The sequence below is a fragment of the Scyliorhinus torazame genome, chromosome 9 (assembly GCF_047496885.1).
Source record: "Scyliorhinus torazame isolate Kashiwa2021f chromosome 9, sScyTor2.1, whole genome shotgun sequence".
NCBI lineage: Eukaryota > Metazoa > Chordata > Chondrichthyes > Carcharhiniformes > Scyliorhinidae > Scyliorhinus > Scyliorhinus torazame.
In genome coordinates, this window is record NC_092715.1 from 158,117,191 (window position 1) to 158,136,227 (window position 19,037).

The 19,037-nt window shown below is 48.6% G+C and overlaps 1 protein-coding gene across 2 annotated transcripts in view; it reads right to left on the minus strand.

Moving 5' to 3' along the window:
• LOC140429541 (kinesin-like protein KIF27) overlaps window positions 1-19,037 on the minus strand; it is a 187,551-nt gene that overhangs the window by 117,230 nt on the left and 51,284 nt on the right. For both annotated transcript variants that reach the window (XM_072516669.1, XM_072516670.1), the window contains one exon: window positions 4,580-4,723. In XM_072516669.1, the coding sequence (XP_072372770.1) occupies window positions 4,580-4,723 (144 nt within the window). The remainder of the gene's footprint in view (window positions 1-4,579; window positions 4,724-19,037) is intronic.

The window sequence follows — 19,037 nt, forward strand, 5'->3', positions numbered from 1 at the left end:
TGCAGGTGGAGGAAAAGTGGGCAGAAGTTCATCAAGTAGTATTGCCGATAGGGTATAGAAAGGAGGTGTTGCGAGTTGCACAGGAGGTACCAGTGGGAGGTCATTTGGGAATAAGGAAAACTCAAGCTAAAATCCAGAAACATTTTTATTGGCCTGGATGTAGTTAAATTTTGTCAATCGTGTCACACATGTCAAGTGATAGGGAAACCTCAAGCAGTGATAAAACTAGCGTCCTTAATACCCATTCCAGCATTTGAGGAACCTTTTACAAGGGTCCTAATTGATTGCGTAGGACCGCTTCCTAAAGCAAAAAGTGGGAATCAATATCTTTTGACTATAATGGATGTGTCTACTAGGTTTTCAGAGGCCATTCCAGTATGCAATATTACAGCTAAAACGATTGTGGAGGAGTTACTTAAATTCTTAACTAGATATGGACTACCCACAGAAATACCATTGGAACAAGGATCAAATTTTACCTCAAGGTTATTCAAAGAAGTTATGGATAGCTTAGGAATAAAACAATTTAAATCAACTGCGTACCATCCAGAATCGCAGGGAGCGTTAGAAAGGTGGCATCAGACATTAAAGACAATGTTGAGGGCTTATTGTCAAGATTATCCAGAGGATTGGGATAAAGGAATTCCATTAGTATTGTTTGCAATTAGGGATGCACCTAATGAGTCAACCAAATTTAGTCCTTTTGAACTAATTTTTGGTCATGAGGTAAGAGGACCACTTAACTTGATTAAGGAAAAATTGGTGAGTGAGAAATCGGAAATTACATTATTGGATTAAGTGTCAAATTTTAAGGAATGATTAAATAGAGCAGGTTAATTGGCTAGACAGCATTTAAAAGTTGCACAAAATGTGATGAAACGGGTAGCGGACAAGAAATCCAAAGTTCGTAGTTTTGCCAGTGGAGATAAAGTTTTAGTATTGTTACCAGTGGTAGGTTTTGTGGACCTTATCAGATTGAAAGGAAATTAAGTGAGGTGAATTATGTGGTAAGAAAGCCAGATAGAAGGAAGACTCACCGAGTGTGGCATGTGAATATGCTTAAAAGGTACTTTGAAAGGGAAGGAGCGAAAAAGGAGGTTTTAATGATTCTAACTCAAAGTGACGAACCAAATCTAGATGACTGTGAATTTGACATACCTCAAATTAAATTGGAAAACGAGAATGCTCTTAAAAATTGGGATAAATTGTTGAGTTACCTTCCAGGGGAAAAAGGGACTGACCTGAAAGACTTATTGATATCACATGGCAAGTTTGTAGAGATAAATTGGGAAGTACTAAAATGGCTATACATGATGTAGATGTGGGAAATGCTGTTCCAATCAAACAGCATCCATATAGACATAACCCTTTAAAATTGGCACAGGTTAACAAAGAGATTGAGAGTATGCTTAAAAGTGGCATAATTGAAGTGGGTTGCAGCCAATGGAGCTCACCCATAGTGATGGTACCTAAACCAGACGGTATTCAACGGTTGTGTGTGGACTATAGAAAGGTTCATGCAGTTACACGAACGGACTCTTATGCTATCCCACGTTCGGAGGATTGCATTGAGAAGGTGGAACAATCAGCTTTTATTTCCAAACTGGATTTCCTTAAAGGTTACTGGCAGGTACCTTTATCCAAAAGGGCGAAGGAGATTTCAGCTTTTGTTACTCCAGATGGTATGTACCAATTTAAAGTTATGCCATTTGGCATGAAAAACGCCCCAGCCACATTTCAACGGTTAACTAACAAAGTTGTTTCAGGATTACCCAATTGTGCGGTATACATCGACGATCTGGTCATTTTCAGCCAGACATGGAAAGAACATTTAAAGTATCTGATGGAGTTATTCAATTAACTTCAGGAGGCGGGTTTGGTGATAAACCTAACCAAAAGTGAGTTTGGAAAAGCCCAAGTCACTTTCCTTGGCCATACAATCAGACAGGGTCGAATGGTCACATGGGATATGAAAATAACAGTTATTGAGGAGTTTCCAATACCCTCAAGACGAAGGGAAATAATGTGATTTCTTGGCATGAGTAGATTTGATCGAACATTTGTGCCAAATTTTTGTAGCGTGGTTGCTCCACTGATGGACTTGCTGAAGAAACGTTGAAAATTTCTGTGGACAGCGGACTTTCAACAGGCATTTGACTGCCTGAAAGCTGTGATAACCAATGCTCATGTGCTGGAGAATTGCAAGGGACTCTGCGATTAGATTGAACTAAAGTATCTGACTTTAAAGAGAAATGACCAGGAGTAGAGAAATGGACGGATCGTACAGGGATCTTCTTGTTCAAAGAGACTGTCAATCGAGAGGGATTCCAGTTGGAGGAAGAAAAAAAAATAGACTATATTATTATACCCGTTTACGTGTGTTGCTTTTTGAAACAAAAAAATATATTTACTGTGTGCATTCCTTGAAGGATAGTGAAAAGGTCTTGAAGTTGATGGGTTTTGTTTCTCTTGCGGGGAGGTGTCATGAGAATGTCACTTTAAGAAATGTTTGTCTGCTCAGGTTACTGCAGTGGTGTCAAAGTGTGGGTGGAGCTGGACTGTCTGTCAGCTTTTAGTTTCACTTTGAGAAAAGCTTGGGTGTGTCTGTGTTTTTTGGTTTGGTTTCAGTGTTGGGGCTGCAGCCAGCCAAAGAATGTGTAATGTGGTTCTCTCTGCTATGTAAAGACTATCGCTTGATCATTTGGTGAATTCAGAGTGATAACTGTTCTCAGTAGTGAATTTAAACCTGATGTGCTTCTGTTAAAAGGTGTTTTTTTAATGTCTTATGGATGTTAAAAGGAAAGTTTAAGGATTACTTAGTGTTGTATTCTTTGGGGGTTGTATTTGAATTGTTGGTTGCTAAGATGTTTACTGTGTTTTAAAAAGGTTAACTTGAGTTCATAGAACACACATTGTTTTGCTTTAAAAAATACTTTTCGATTTCTGCTGTACCACACCTCTGGAGTGGGCCGTGTGCTCCCCATATCACAATCTAGTAAAAGTCGTGGGTCAGGTGAACTCCATGATACACTTTGGGTTCTCTAAATCCTGGCCCATAACAGCTCTCTGTAATGAGGGCTTCCAGGCAGGGGTTTCTGTAATGAGGGCTTCCAGGCAGGGGTTCATGTAATTGGGGGCTTCTGGGCAGGAGTCTCTATAATGGGGAGGGGGGTTTCCAGGCAACTCTGAAATGGGGAGGGGGGGTGGATTTCTGGTGGGGGTCCCTCTTATGGGGAGTCTCTGGTGGGCCATGGGAAGGATTTGCATTGTGGGGGAGTGGGGCCTTCCAATGGACTTTGGCGACAACTCCCTAAAAAAGTTACACCCTTGGCCCACTGTGCCAGGGTGTGCTGGGTAATACCTACCCCAATTCCTATCCACGTGAATCCCGGTCCTTTATGCAGTCTTGGAGAATCCGATGCCCACCCCGTTAATTGGATGCAAATGCGTCAATTAGTCCTATTTGCATCCTCCCGCTGGCATGTGGCTTGAACCTTGACCTGCTGCCAGCTGCGGACCAGAGCATCGGAACGGGATCAGAGCCCGACAACGCTCGATTCTCCGTCGCATCAGGACCTCCACTACCGGTGGCGGAAAATCCAGTCCCAGAGGACAGCCCATCCCCAGTCTAATTTTGGTTTGCTGTCTCACAAAGTGGTAGATGCTAACTTGTTTCCCAGGAGATGCAGAAGTAAAAATCAACTGGCGTTTAAGGTTCAGCATTCAGACTTTTGATTTATCAAACTGTTTAAAGCACCAGTCTGGTTTTCCTGACTGATTGCAGGAATAGCAGGACTGTCATATGAGGAGAGATTGACTAGGTTGGGATTGTTCTCGCTGGAGTTCAGAAGAATGAGGGAGGATTTCATAGAGACTTATAAAATTCTAACAAGACTAGACAGGGTAGATGCAGGGAAGATGTTACCAATGATGGGTTGTCCAGAACCAGGGGGTCACAGTCTGAGGATTCAGGGTAAACCATTTCGGACAGAGATAAGGAGACATTTCTTCACACAAAGAGTGGTGAGCCTGTGGAATTCATTGCCACAGGAAGTAGTTGATGCTAAAACTTTGAATATATTCAAGAGGCGGCTAGATATAGCACTTGAGGAGAATGGGATTAAAGGCTATGGGGAGAAAGCAGGATTAGGCTATTGAGTTGGATGATCAGCCATGATCGTGGTGAATGGCGGAGCGGCCTCGAAGAGCCAAAAGACCTCCTCCTGCTCCTGTCTCCTATGTATCTATGTACCAACCTTTACTTTGCCTAAAGTAGAAATTATTTAAGTGTGTTGAAAATAATTGATTCATTAATTTAATCAGGTAACTGAAGCAGTATAGCATTAAACTCAGAAAATGCTGGAAATACTCAGTAGGTCTGATAGCATCTGTGGAGAGAAATAAAGTTAGCATTTCAAGTCAATGGCTTTTCACCTGAAATTTTTATTTGTTTAACCTTAAATTTTAATTTGGTTTCTCTCTCGACAGATGCTGCCAGACCAGCTGTGTGTTTCCATTGAGTTTTTGTTCCTGATTTCCAGCATTTGCAAAATTTTGCTTCTGTACAATAAAAACTTACTTGAATGTGACATCTTTCTTGGAATTCTGTTAAAGCTGACAAATATTCTTCCTTTTCCTGGTCCAATGCTAGTATTTTCTCTAATGCATCCTTCAGTTCAGCTGTTTTTTGACTGAATAATTCCTCATCTGTGGCTAGGGCATCCTGAGGAAGATAAATAATCAGTAAAAATAATTTACTGCAAATATCACCCATAGCACGATGAAGGCTGCACAGTGAATCTAACAGATACTAATTATTATTTGACAAATTATTATTTGATACAAAAAATTACATGAAAGCAATAAATAAATTATGAAAATAATTTCCAAATTTTACATGTATGGAAAAACCTCATTAATGAACTATTTTTTTCTATTTTGTCTGGGCCAATACAGTGATAAAAGTACTTCATCAAAGTTATTTGCCAGTTGACAATTAGCAACTTACTTGTATTATTAACTAAAATTAACTTTTGAACTTGCTAAGAAAGTATCACTTAAATGAAAGATGGGATAAATGAGTCATAAATAAATACAAAGGTTGGAATTTTCCACTCCGAGACCAAGTCCTGTGGCAAGGACGGAAGTCAGACTGAGTGGTAGAGCAGAGCAGGAGAGCATGCAGAATTATCAGACTGAGCTGTAGAGCAGAGCGGGAGAGCATGCAGAATCATCAAACTGAGCTGTGGAGCAGAGCAGGAGAGCATGCAGAATCATCAGACTGAGCTGTCGAGCAGAGCAGGAGAGCATGCAGAATCATCAGACTGAGCTGTAGCGCAAAGCGGGAAAGCATGCAGAATCATCAGGCTGAGCTGTGGAGCAGAGCAGGAGAGCATGCAGAATCATCAGACTGAGCTGTGGAGCAGAGCAGAAGAGCATGCAGAATCATCAGACTGAGCTGTAGAGCAGAGCGGGAGAGCATGCAGAATCATCAGGCTGAGCTGTGGAGCAGAGCAGGAGAGCATGCAGAATCATCAGACTGAGCTGTGGAGCAGAGCAGAAGAGCAAGCAGAATCATCAGACTGAGCTGTAGAGCAGAGAGGGAGAGCATGCAGAATCATCAGACTGAGCTGTAGAGCAGAGCGGGAGAGCATGCAGAATCATCAGACTGAGCTGTAGCGCAAAGCGGGGAAGCATGCAGAATCATCAGACTGAGCTGTGGAGCAGAGCAGGAGAGCATGCAGAATCATCAGACTGAGCTGTAGAGCAGAGCGGGAGAGCATGCAGAATCATCAGGCTGAGCTGTGGAGCAGAGCAGGAGAGCATGCAGAATCATCAGACTGAGCTGTAGCGCAAAGCGGGAAAGCATGCAGAATCATCAGGCTGAGCTGTGGAGCAGAGCAGGAGAGCATGCAGAATCATCAGACTGAGCTGTAGAGCAGAGCGGGAGAGCATGCAGAATCATCAGGCTGAGCTGTGGAGCAGAGCAGGAGAGCATGCAGAATCATCAGACTGAGCTGTGGAGCAGAGCAGAAGAGCATGCAGAATCATCAGACTGAGCTGTAGAGCAGAGCGGGAGAGCATGCAGAATCATCAGACTGAGCTGTAGCGCAAAGCGGGAAAGCATGCAGAATCATCAGACTGAGCTGTGGAGCAGAGCAGGAGAGCATGCAGAATCATCAGACTGAGCTGTAGAGCAGAGCGGGAGAGCATGCAGAATCATCAGACTGAGCTGTAGAGCAAAGCGGGAAAGCATGCAGAATCATCAGACTGAGCTGTAGAGCAGAGCGGGAGAGCATGCAGAATCATCAGACTGAGCTGTAGCGCAAAGCGGGAAAGCATGCAGAATCATCAGGCTGAGCTGAGGAGCAGAGCAGGAGAGCATGCAGAATCATCAGACTGAGCTGTAGAGCAGAGCGGGAGAGCATGCAGAATCATCAGACTGAGCTGTAGCGCAAAGCGGGGAAGCATGCAGAATCATCAGACTGAGCTGTAGAGCAGAGCGGGAGAGCATGCAGAATCATCAGACTGAGCTGTAGCGCAAAGCGGGTAAGCATGCAGAATCATCAGGCTGAGCTGTGGAGCAGAGCAGGAGAGCATGCAGAATCATCAGACTGAGTTGTAGAGCGGAGCAGGAGAGCATGCAGAATCATCAGACTGAGTTGTAGAGCAGAGCAGCAGAGCATGCAGAATCATCAGACTGAGCTGTCGAGCAGAGCAGGAGAGCATGCGGAATCATCAGACTGAGCTGTGGAGCAGAGCAGGAGAGCATGCAGAATCATCAGGCTGAGCTGTTGAGCAGAGCAGGAGAGCATGCCGAATCATCAGACTGAGCTGTAGAGCAGAGAAGGAGAGCATGCCGAATCATCAGACTGAGCTGTGGAGCAGAGCGGGAGAGCATGCAGAATCATCAGACTGAGTTGTAGAGCGGAGCAGGGGAGCATGCCAAATCATCAGACGGAGCTGTGGAGCAGAGCAGGAGAGAATGCAGAATCATCAGACTGAGCTGTAGAGCAGAGCGGGAGAGCATGCAGAATCATCAAACTGAGCTGTGGAGCAGAGCAGGAGAGCATGCAGAATCATCAGACTGAGCTGTAGCGCAAAGCAGGAAAGCATGCAGAATCATCAGGCTGAGCTGTGGAGCAGAGCAAAAGAGCATGCAGAATCATCAGACTGAGCTGTAGAGCAGAGTGGGAGAGCATGCAGAATCATCAGACTGAGCTGTAGCGCAAAGCGGGTAAGCATGCAGAATCATCAGGCTGAGCTGTGGAGCAGAGCAGGAGAGCATGCAGAATCATCAGACTGAGCTGTGGAGCAGAGCAGGAGAGCATGCAGAATCATCAGGCTGAGCTGTAGAGCAGAGCAGGAGAGCATGCTGAATCATCAGACTGAGCTGTAGAGCAGAGAAGGAGAGCATGCCGAATCATCAGACTGAGCTGTGGAGCAGAGCGGGAGAGCATGCAGAATCATCAGACTGAGCTGTAGAGCGGAGCAGGGGAGCATGCCAAATCATCAGACGGAGCTGTGGAGCAGAGCAGGAGAGAATGCAGAATCATCAGACTGAGCTGTAGAGCAGAGCGGGAGAGCATGCAGAATCATCAAACTGAGCTGTGGAGCAGAGCAGGAGAGCATGCAGAATCATCAGACTGAGCTGTAGCGCAAAGCGGGAAAGCATGCAGAATCATCAGGCTGAGCTGTGGAGCAGAGCAGAAGAGCATGCAGAATCATCAGACTGAGCTGTAGAGCAGAGTGGGAGAGCATGCAGAATCATCAGACTGAGCTGTAGCGCAAAGCGGGAAAGCATGCAGAATCATCAGGCTGAGCTGTGGAGCAGAGCAGGAGAGCATGCAGAATCATCAGACTGAGCTGTGGAGCAGAGCAGGAGAGCATGCAGAATCATCAGGCTGAGCTGTAGAGCAGAGCAGGAGAGCATGCTGAATCATCAGACTGAGTTATAGCACAGAGCAGGAGAGCATGCCAAATCATCAGACTGAGTTATAGCACAGAGCAGGAGAGCATGCAGAATCATCAGACTGAGTTGTAGAGCAGAGCAGGAGAGCATGCAGAATCATCAGAATGAGCTGTGGAGCAGAGCAGGAGAGAATGCAGAATCATCAGACTGAGCTGTAGCGCAAAGCGGGAAAGCATGCCGAATCATCAGACTGAGCTGTGGAGCAGAGCGGGAGAGCATGCAGAATCATCAGACTGAGCTGTGGAGCAGAGCAGGAGAGCATGCAGAATCATCAGACTGAGCTGTGGAGCAGAGCAGGAGAGAATGCAGAATCATCAGACTGAGCTGTAGGGCAGAGCAGGAGAGCATGCCGAATCATCAGACTGAGCTGTAGAGCACAACAGGAGAGCATGCAGAATCATCAGACTGAGCTGTAGGGCAGAGCAGGAGAGCATGCAGAATCATCAAACTGAGCTGTGGAGCAGAGCAGGAGAGCATGCAGAATCATCAGACTGAGCTATGGAGCAGAGCAGGAGAGAATGCAGAATCATCAGACTGAGCTGTAGCGCAAAGCGGGAAAGCATGCCGAATCATCAGACTGAGCTGTGGAGCAGAGCGGGAGAGCATGCAGAATCATCAGACTGAGCTGTGGAGCAGAGCAGGAGAGCATGCAGAATCATCAGACTGAGCTGTGGATCAGAGCGGGAGGGCATGCAGAATCATTAGACTGAGCTGTAGAGCAGAGCGGGAGGGCATGCATAATCATTAGACTGAGCTGTGGAGCAGAGCAGGAGAGAATGCAGAATCATCAGACTGAGCTGTAGAGCAGAGCGGGAGAGCATGCCAAATCATCAGACTGAGTTATAGCACAGAGCAGGAGAGCATGCCAAATCATCAGATGGAGCTGTGGAGCAGAGCAGGAGAGCATGCAGAATCATCAGACTGAGCTGTGGTGCAGAGCGGGAAAGCATGCAGAATCATCAGGCTGAGCTGTGGAGCAGAGCAGGAGAGCATGCCGAATCATCAGACTGAGCTGTTGAGCAGAGCTGGAGAGCATGCAGAATCATCAGACTGAGCTGTAGCGCAGAGCGGGAAAGCATGCAGAATCATCAGACTGAGCTGTGGAGCAGAGCGGGAGAGAATGCAGAATCATCAGACTGAGCTGTTGAGCAGAGCTGGAGAGCATGCAGAATCATCAGACTGAGCTGTGGAGCAGAGCAGGAGAGCACACCGAATCATCAGACTGAGCTAGAACGCAGAGCAGGAGAGCATGCAGAATCATCAGACTGAGCTGTGGAGCAGAGCGGGAGAGCATGCAGAATCATCAGACTGAGCTGAGGAGCAGAGCAGGAGAGCATGCAGAATCATCAGACTGAGCTGTAGAGCAGAGCAGGAGAGCATGCAGAATCATCAGACTGAGCTGTGGAGCAGAGCGGGAGAGCATGCCGAATCATCAGACTGTGCTGTGGAGCAGAGCAGGAGAGCATGCCGAATCATCAGACTGAGCTGTGGAGCAGAGCGGGAAAGCATGCCGAATCATCAGACTGAGCTGTGGAGCAGAGCAGGAGAGCATGCAGCATCATCAGACTGAGCTGTGGAGCAGAACGGGAGAGCATGCAGAATCATCAGACTGTGCTGTGGAGCAGAGCGGGAAAGCATGTCGAATCATCAGACTGAGCTGTGGAGCAGAGCAGGAGAGCATGCCGAATCATCAGACTGAGCTGTGGAGCAGAGCGGGAAAGCATGCCGAATCATCAGACTGAGCTGTGGAGCAGAGCAGGAGAGCATGCCGAATCATCAGACTGAGCTGTGGAGCAGAGCGGGAAAGCATGCCGAATCATCAGACTGAGCTGTGGAGCAGAGCAGGAGAGCATGCAGAATCATCAGACTGAGCTGTGGAGCAGAACGGGAGAGCATGCCGAATCTTCAGAATGAGCTGTGGAGCAGAGCGGGACAGCTTGCCTAATCATCAGACTGAGCTATAGCGCAGAGCAGGAGAGCATGCAGAATCATCAGACTGAGCTGTGGAGCAGAGCGGGAGAGCATGCCGAATCTTCAGACTGAGCTGTGGAGCAGAGCGGGAGAGCACGCAGAATCATCAGACTGAGCTATAGCGCAGAGCAGGAGAGCATGCAGAATCATCAGACTGAGCTGTGGAGCAGAGCAGGAGAGCATGCCGAATCATCAGACTGAGCTATAACGCAGAGCAGGAGTGCATGCAGAATCATCAGACTGAGCTGTGGAGCAGAGCGGGAGGACATACCGAATCATCAGACTGAGCTGTAGCGCAGAGCAGGAGAGCATGCAGAATCATCAGACTGAGTTATAGCACAGAGCGGGTGAGCATGCAGAATCATCAGACGGAGCTGTGGAGCAGAGCGGGAGAGCATGCAGAATCATCAGACTGAGCTGTGGAGCAGAGCAGGCGAGCATGCCGAATCATCAGACTGAGCTATAACGCAGAGCAGGAGTGCATGCAGAATCATTAGACTGAGCTGTGGAGCAGAGCGGGAGGACATACCGAATCATCAGACTGAGCTGTAGCGCAGAGCAGGAGAGCATGCAGAATCATCAGACTGAGTTATAGCACAGAGCGGGTGAGCATGCAGAATCATCAGACGGAGCTGTGGAGCAGAGCGGGAGAGCATGCAGAATCATCAGACTGAGCTATAGCGCAGAGCAGGAGAGCACGCAGAATCATCAGACTGAGCTGTAGAGCAGAGCAGGAGAGGATGCCGAATGATCAGACTGAGCTGTAGAGCAGAGCGGGAGAGGAAGCAGAATCATGCGCTGCCCTGATCATTAATTATGCAGCTGTGTGGTTTGCGTCGAGTCTTGTGGCAGGGCAGACATATGCTTGCACCACATGTCTGGGCGCCATATCTAAAAGGTATTCTTCATGCTAAGACTTTAAGAGGCCGAAAATGTCTATGAGAAGGCAGCACGTTCTGGGCCCATGCTTCAGTGATGCTTCCCTGGAGAATTTCCACAAGGCTGTCGAGGAAAGGCGTGATGTCCTCTTTCCAAAGGATGGCAGCAGGAGGCCCCCTAGTTTGAACACTGTGGCCTGGGACGAGGTCACCAGGGCGGTCAGCTCCTGCTGTGCAGCAAATGGATAAATGATCTCATCTTCTCTGCCAGGGTAAGAGAACTTTCTACTCACTCCACACTCACATCACCACTCATTTTCTGATTCTGTGTTTATAATCTCCTGTGGTCCTCTTCAGTGGTGGAGGCAGTGTTTACTAGCCAGTAAGTCCGGAAATATTCCTCGACAGGTTCAACCACATTTGTGAAGTCGATTATCTGAACTTAAAAATCCCACAGGTGGGGTGGAAGATTTGAAGGGGCATAAGATTCCAGTCTGCTGGGGTTTTAATGAGCATGCACGAGATGCAAAGTGGGTTCCCAACTATCTTCAGCGGGTAAGTCGATCTGCCATTAAATTTGGAAGATGAAGATCCCGACCCCATTTCTTCATCTCACCATATCTTTCACTCCAGCCCCAATGAACCCCGCTGACGGGAGGAAGGGCCAATTCCACCCAAAGTACTACTTTATTACAAACAGGACGTGATGATCAGCCATGATCAAAGGCTCAAATGGCCTCCGCCTGCTTCTATTTTCTATGTATGTTTCTATGTGTATTAGATGGGAAATATGGGAAGAAAAGATGGCCATTAATAAAACTACTCGGTTAAACAATATAATGGGAACCTCCCATCTGATCATTCTGACACCACAGTTGACATAGAATTTACAGTGCAGAAGGAGGCCATTCAGCCCATCGAGTCTGCACCAGCACGTGGAAAGAGCACCCTATTTAAGCCCATGTCTCCACCCTGTCCCCATAATTCAGTAACCTGACTTCCGGGTGCGGCGATGACCAGCTGAGTCGCACGTTTCGGCAGCTCCCGGTGGAACGGACTTTTGGGCTCTTGATAGGAGCCCCAACGGCAATTTTAACGGCTAAAAACACCGTGCGGTAAACCAGAAGGGTGTTCCCCCTGGACACGGATGGAAAAAGGAGAGTAAAGTGGCCGGATTGCAGCGGATCCTTTGGAACAACGGCAAGGAAGGCAAGCAGAAACCAAGATGGCGTCGGAAGGTGGCAGTTTCATATGGGGCCCTGAACAACAAGAGTTCTTGAAACGCTGCGTGGAGGAGATAAAAAAGGAAATGAAGAAAGAGTTGTTGGCCCCGATATTACAGGCGATTGAAGGGCTGAAAGAGGAACAAAAGACCCAGGAGCAGGAGCTTCGGGTCGTGAAGGCGAAAGCAGCAGAGAATGAGAACGATATACAGGGCCTGGTGGTGAAGTCGGAGATACAGGAGGCACACCAGAAACGATCTGTGGAGAGGTTGGAGGCACTGGAAAACAACGCAAGGAGGAACAACTTGAGGATTCTTGGCCTTCCTGAAGGTGTGGAGGGGGCGGACGTCGGGGCATATGTTAGCACGATGCTGCACTCGTTAATGGGAGCGGAGGCCCCGACGGGTCCGTTGGAGGTGGAGGGAGCATACCGAGTTATGGTGCGAGGATCGAGAGCAGGAGAAACTCCCAGAGCCATAGTGGTGAGATTCCTCCGTTTTAAGGATAGAGAAATGGTCCTTAGATGGGCGAAGAAAACTCGGTGTAGTAAATGGGAGAACGCGGTGATCCGCGTTTATCAAGATTGGAGTGCGGAGGTGGCGAGAAGGAGGGCGAGCTTTAATCGGGCCAAAGCGGTACTTCACAAAAAGAAGATAAAATTTGGAATGCTGCAACCGGCAAGACTGTGAGTCACATATCAAGGGAGGCACCACTACTTTGAAACGGCGGATGATGCGTGGACTTTTATTGTAGAAGAAAAATTGGAATGATTGGATTATGAAAATGAACGTTTGGACAAAGTGGTGGGGCGAATGGGGGGGGGCGAAGAAGGGTTTTATGTTTTAATCCTGCGGTATGGTAACTTTTCTTTCTCCCACTGGTGGTGATGGGGGGAGGTGGGGAGGGAGAGGAGATGGGGCGTTGGCCATGGGAGGCGGGACCGAGGGAGAGGCGCGGGCTTGGTTCCCGCGCTATGATAATTATGGCGGGAATAGAGAAGCAGGAAGGAGGGGGCGTCGCACGGTGCGAGCCGTGATCACGGGGGGAAGCCGAGGTCAGCCAGAGTTTGCTGACTTCTGGGAGCAACATGGGGGGAGTAATTACGCTAGCGGGGGGTCTAGCAGGGGGGGGGGAAGGGGGGAATTACTGGGTTGCTGCTGCTGGAGAAAGGGGGGAGTGGGTACGGGAAAGGATGGGCGGGGGGGCACCGTCTGGGAGAGATACAGCTGCGTGGGAACTGGGTAAGAAGCTGGAAAAAGATGATGGCTAACCGGCAAGGGGGGGGGGGGGGGGTGGGAAGCCCCCCAACTCGGCTGATCACGTGGAACGTGAGGGGGCTTAACGGGCCGATAAAGAGGGCACGAGTACTCGCACACCTTAAGAAACTTAAAGCAGATGTGGTTATGCTACAGGAAACGCACCTGAAACTGATAGACCAGGTTAGGTTGCGCAAAGGATGGGTGGGGCAGGTGTTCCATTCGGGGCTGGATGCGAAAAACAGGGGGGTGGCTATATTAGTGGGGAAGCGGGTAATGTTCGAGGCGAAGACTATAGTGGCGGATAACGGGGGCAGATACGTGATGGTGAGTGGCAAATTACAGGGAGAGATGGTGGTTTTGGTAAACGTGTATGCCCCGAACTGGGACGATGCCAACTTTATGAGGCGAATGCTAGGACGCATCCCAGACCTAGAGACCGGAAAGCTGATAATGGGGGGAGACTTTAACACGGTGTTGGAACCAAGGCTGGATAGGTCGAAGTCCAGGACTGGTAGGAGGCCGGCAGCAGCCAAGGTGCTTAAGGATTTTATGGAGCAGATGGGAGGGGTGGACCCGTGGAGATTCAGTAGACCTAGGAGTAAGGAGTTCTCGTTTTTCTCCTATGTCCATAAAGTCTATTCACGCATAGACTTTTTTTTTTTATAAATAATATTTTATTGAAAATTTTTGGTCAACCAACACAGTACATTGTGCATCCTTTACACAACATTGTAACAATACAGATAATAATGACCTTTTTTAAATTTAAACAAAAACAACAAATAAATAAATATTAAATAACAAAAAATAAAAACTAGCCCTAATTGGCAACTGCCTTGTCTCAGGCCACCCCCCCCCCATCCCCCCCCCCCATCCCTCCCCGCCCCCCCCCCCCCACCCAAGTCCTGGGCCGCTGCTGCTGCCTTCTTTGTTCTCCCCTATCTATCTTTCCGCAAGATATTCGACGAACGGTTGCCACCGCCTAGTAAACCCTTGAGCCGACCCCCTTAGGACGAACTTAATCCGCTCTAACTTTATGAACCCCGCCATATCATTTATCCAGGTCTCCACCCCCGGGGGCTTGGCTTCTTTCCACATTAGCAATATTCTGCACCGGGCTACTAGGGACGCAAAGGCCAAAACATCGGCCTCTTTCGCCTCCTGCACTCCCGGCTCTTGTGCAACCCCAAATATAGCCAACCCCCAGCTTGGTTCGACCAGGACTCCTACTACTTTCGAAAGCACCTTTGTCACCCCCATCCAAAACCCCTGTAGTGCCGGGCATGACCAAAACATATGGGTATGATTCGCTGGGCTTCTCGAGCACCTCGCACACCTATCCTCCACCCCAAAAAATTTACTGAGCCGTATTCCAGTCATATGTGCCCTGTGTAATACCTTAAACTGAATCAGGCTTAGCCTGGCGCACGAGGACGACGAGTTTACCCTGTTTAGGGCATCTGCCCACATCCCCTCCTCAATCTCCTCCCCTAGCTCTTCTTCCCATTTCCCTTTTAGTTCGTCCATCATAGTCTCCCCTTCGTCTCTCATTTCCCTATATATATCCGACACCTTACCGTCCCCCACCCATTTCTTTGAGATGACTCTGTCCTGCACCTCTTGTGTCGGGAGCTGCGGGAATTCCCTCACCTGCTGCCTCGCAAAAGCCCTCAATTGCATGTACCTGAATGCATTCCCTTGGGGCAACCCATATTTCTCGGTCAGCGCTCCCAGACTCGCAAACTTCCCATCCACAAATAGATCTTTCAATTGCGTTATACCTGCTCTTTGCCACATTCCATATCCCCCATCTATTCCCCCCGGGGCAAACCTATGGTTGTTTCTTGCATAGACTTTTTTGTGTTGGGTAGGGCATTGATCCCGAGGGTGAGGGGAACGGAATATACGGCTATAGCCATTTCGGATCATGCCCCACACTGGGTAGACTTGGAGATAGGGGAGGAAACAAGAGGGCGCCCACCCTGGAGAATGGACATGGGACTAATGGCGGATGAGGGGGTGTGCCTAAGGGTGAGGGGATGCATTGAAAAGTACTTGGAACTCAATGACAATGGGGAGGTTCAGGTGGGAGTGGTCTGGGAGGCGTTGAAGGCGGTGGTTAGGGGGGAGCTGATATCAATAAGGACACATAAAGGGAAGCAGGAGAGTAAGGAACGGGAGCGGTTGCTGCAAGAACTTTTGAGGGTGGATAGACAATATGCGGAAGCACCGGAGGAGGGACTGTACAGGGAAAGGCAAAGGCTGCATGCGGAATTTGACTTGCTGACTACAGGCACTGCAGAGGCACAATGGAGGAAGGCGCAGGGTGTACAGTATGAATATGGAGAGAAGGCGAGCAGATTGCTGGCACACCAATTGAGGAAAAGGGGAGCAGCGAGGGAAATAGGGGGGGTGAGGGACGAGGAAGGAGAGACGGAGCGGGGAGCGGAGAGAGTGAACGAAGTGTTCAAGACATTTTATAAAAAACTGTATGAAGCTCAACCCCCGGATGGGAGGGAGAGAATGATGGATTTTTTGGATCGGCTGGAAATTCCCAAGGTGGAAGAGCAGGAAAGGGTGGGACTGGGAGCACTGATCACGGTAGAAGAAGTGGTGAAAGGAATTAGGAACATGCAGACGGGAAAGGCCCCGGGACCGGACGGATTCCCAGTTGAATTTTACAGAAAATATTTGGACTTGCTCACCCCGCTACTGACGAGGACCTTTAACGAGGCAAAGGAAAGGGGACAACTGCCCCCGACTATGTCAGAAGCAACGATATCGCTTCTCTTAAAGAAGGAAAAGGATCCGCTACAATGCGGGTCCTACAGACCAATTTCCCTCCTCAATGTGGATGCCAAGGTCCTGGCCAAGGTAATGGCAATGAGAATAGAGGAATGTGTCCCGGGGGTGGTTCATGAGGACCAAACTGGGTTTGTGAAGGGGAGACAGCTGAACACGAATATACGGAGGCTGTTAGGGGTAATGATGATGGCCCCACCAGAGGGTGAAACGGAGATAGTAGTGGCGATGGATGCCGAGAAAGCATTTGATAGAGTGGAATGGGATTATCTGTGGGAGGTGTTGAGGAGATTTGGGTTTGGAGAGGGGTATGTTAGATGGGTGCAGCTGTTGTATAGGGCCCCAGTGGCGAGTGTGGTCACGAATGGACGGGGATCGGCATATTTTCGGCTCCATAGAGGGACAAGGCAGGGATGTCCTCTGTCCCCATTACTGTTTGCACTGGCGATTGAGCCCCTGGCGATAGCGCTGAGAGGTTCCAAGAGATGGAGGGGAATACTTAGGGGAGGAGAAGAACACCGGGTATCTTTATATGCGGATGATCTGCTACTATATGTGGCGGATCCAGCGGAGGGGATGCCAGAAATAATGCGGATACTTGGGGAGTTTGGGGATTTTTCAGGGTATAAATTGAACATGGGGAAGAGTGAGCTGTTTGTGGTGCATCCAGGGGAGCAGAGTAGAGAAATAGAAGACCTACCGTTGAGGAAGGTAACAAGAGATTTTCGTTACCTGGGGATCCAGATAGCTAAGAATTGGGGCACATTGCACAGGCTAAATTTGACGCGGTTGGTGGAACAGATGGAGGAAGATTTCAAGAGATGGGATATGGTAGCATTGTCAATGGCAGGGAGGGTGCAGGCGGTTAAGATGGTGGTCCTCCCGAGATTCCTCTTTGTGTTTCAGTGCCTCCCGGTGGTGATCACGAAGGCTTTTTTCAAAAGGATAGAAAAGAGTATCATGGGTTTTGTTTGGGCCGGGAAGACTCTGAGAGTGAGGAAGGGATTCTTACAGCGTAGTAGGGATAGGGGGGGGCTGGCACTACCGAGCCTAAGTGAGTATTATTGGGCCGCTAATATTTCAATGGTGAGTAAGTGGATGGGAGAGGAGGAAGGAGCGGCGTGGAAGAGATTAGAGAGGGCGTCCTGTAGGGGGACCAGCCTGCAGGCTATGGTGACAGCCCCATTGCCGTTCTCACCAAGGAACTATACCACGAGTCCGGTGGTGGTAGCTACACTGAAGATTTGGGGACAGTGGAGACGACATAGGGGAAAGACCGGAGCATTGGGGGGGTCCCCGATAAGAAACAACCATAGGTTTGCCCCGGGGGGAATGGATGGGGGATATGGAATGTGGCAAAGAGCAGGTATAACGCAATTGAAAGATCTATTTGCGGATGGGAAGTTCGCGAGTCTGGGAGCGCTGACTGAGAAATATGGGTTGCCCCAAGGGAATGCATTCAGGTACATGCAATTGAGGGCTTTTGCGAGGCAACAGGTGAGGGAATTCCCGCAGCTCCCGACACAAGAGGTGCAGGACAGAGTCATCTCGAAGAAATGGGTGGGGGACGGTAAGGTGTCGGATATATATAGGGAAATGAGGGATGAAGGGGAGACTATGGTGGACGAACTAAAAGGGAAATGGGAAGAAGAGCTAGGGGAGGAGATCGAGGAGGGGCTGTGGGCAGATGCCCTAAACAGGGTAAACTCGTCGTCCTCGTGCGCCAGGCTAAGCCTGATTCAGTTTAAGGTATTACACAGGGCACATATGACTGGAACACGGCTCAGTAAATTTTTTGGGGTGGAGGATAGGTGTGCGAGGTGCTCGAGAAGCCCAGCGAATCATACCCATATGTTTTGGTCATGCCCGGCACTACAGGGGTTTTGGATGGGGGTGACAAAGGTGCTTTCGAAAGTAGTAGGAGTCCTGGTCGAACCAAGCTGGGGGTTGGCTATATTTGGGGTTGCACAAGAGCCGGGAGTGCAGGAGGCGAGAGAGGCCGATGTTTTGGCCTTTGCGTCCCTAGTAGCCCGGCGCAGGATATTGCTAATGTGGAAAGAAGCCAAGCCCCCGGGGGTGGAGACCTGGATAAATGATATGGCGGGGTTCATAAAGTTAGAGCGGATTAAGTTCGTCCTAAGGGGGTCGGCTCAAGGGTTTACCAGGCGGTGGCAACCGTTCGTCGAATATCTTGCGGAAAGATAGATGGGGGAAAAAAGAAGGCAGCAGCAGCAGCCCAGGACTTGTGGGGGGGGGGGGGGGGGGGGGGGGGGGGGGGGCGGCCTGAGACAAGGCAGTTGCCAATTAGGGCTAGTTTTTATTTTTGTTATTTAATATTTATTTATTTGTTGTTGTTTTCTTTTGTTCTTGTTTAAATAAAAAAGGTCATTATTATCTGTATTGTTATAATGTTGTGTAAAGGATGCACAATGTACTGTGTTGGTTGACCAAAAATTTTCAATAAAATATTATTTTTAAAAAAAATAATTCAGTCACCTCACCTAATCTAGTGGACACTAAGGGGCAATTTATCATGGCCAATCCACCTAACCTGCACATCTTTGGACTTTGGGACGAAACCAGAGCACCCGGAGGAAACCCACGCAGACACGGGGAGAAAGTGCAAACTCCACCGAGGCCAGAAGTGAATCGGAATGATGCAAGAGCAGAGAGATGTGAGGGCATATGTGCACACATTTTGAAGGTGGCAGGATAAGTTAAGGGTGTGTACTCGAGTCCTCGTGCAATGAAGGCCAGCATACCATTGACCTCCTTAATTGCTTATTGCACCTGCATGCTTGCTTTCAGCAACTGGTGTACAAGGACACCCAGGTCCCTTTGTACATCAACATTTCCCAATCAAGCACCATTCAAATAATACTGTCATTCTGTTTTTCCAATCGAAGTGGATAACTTCACTTGTCTATGTTAT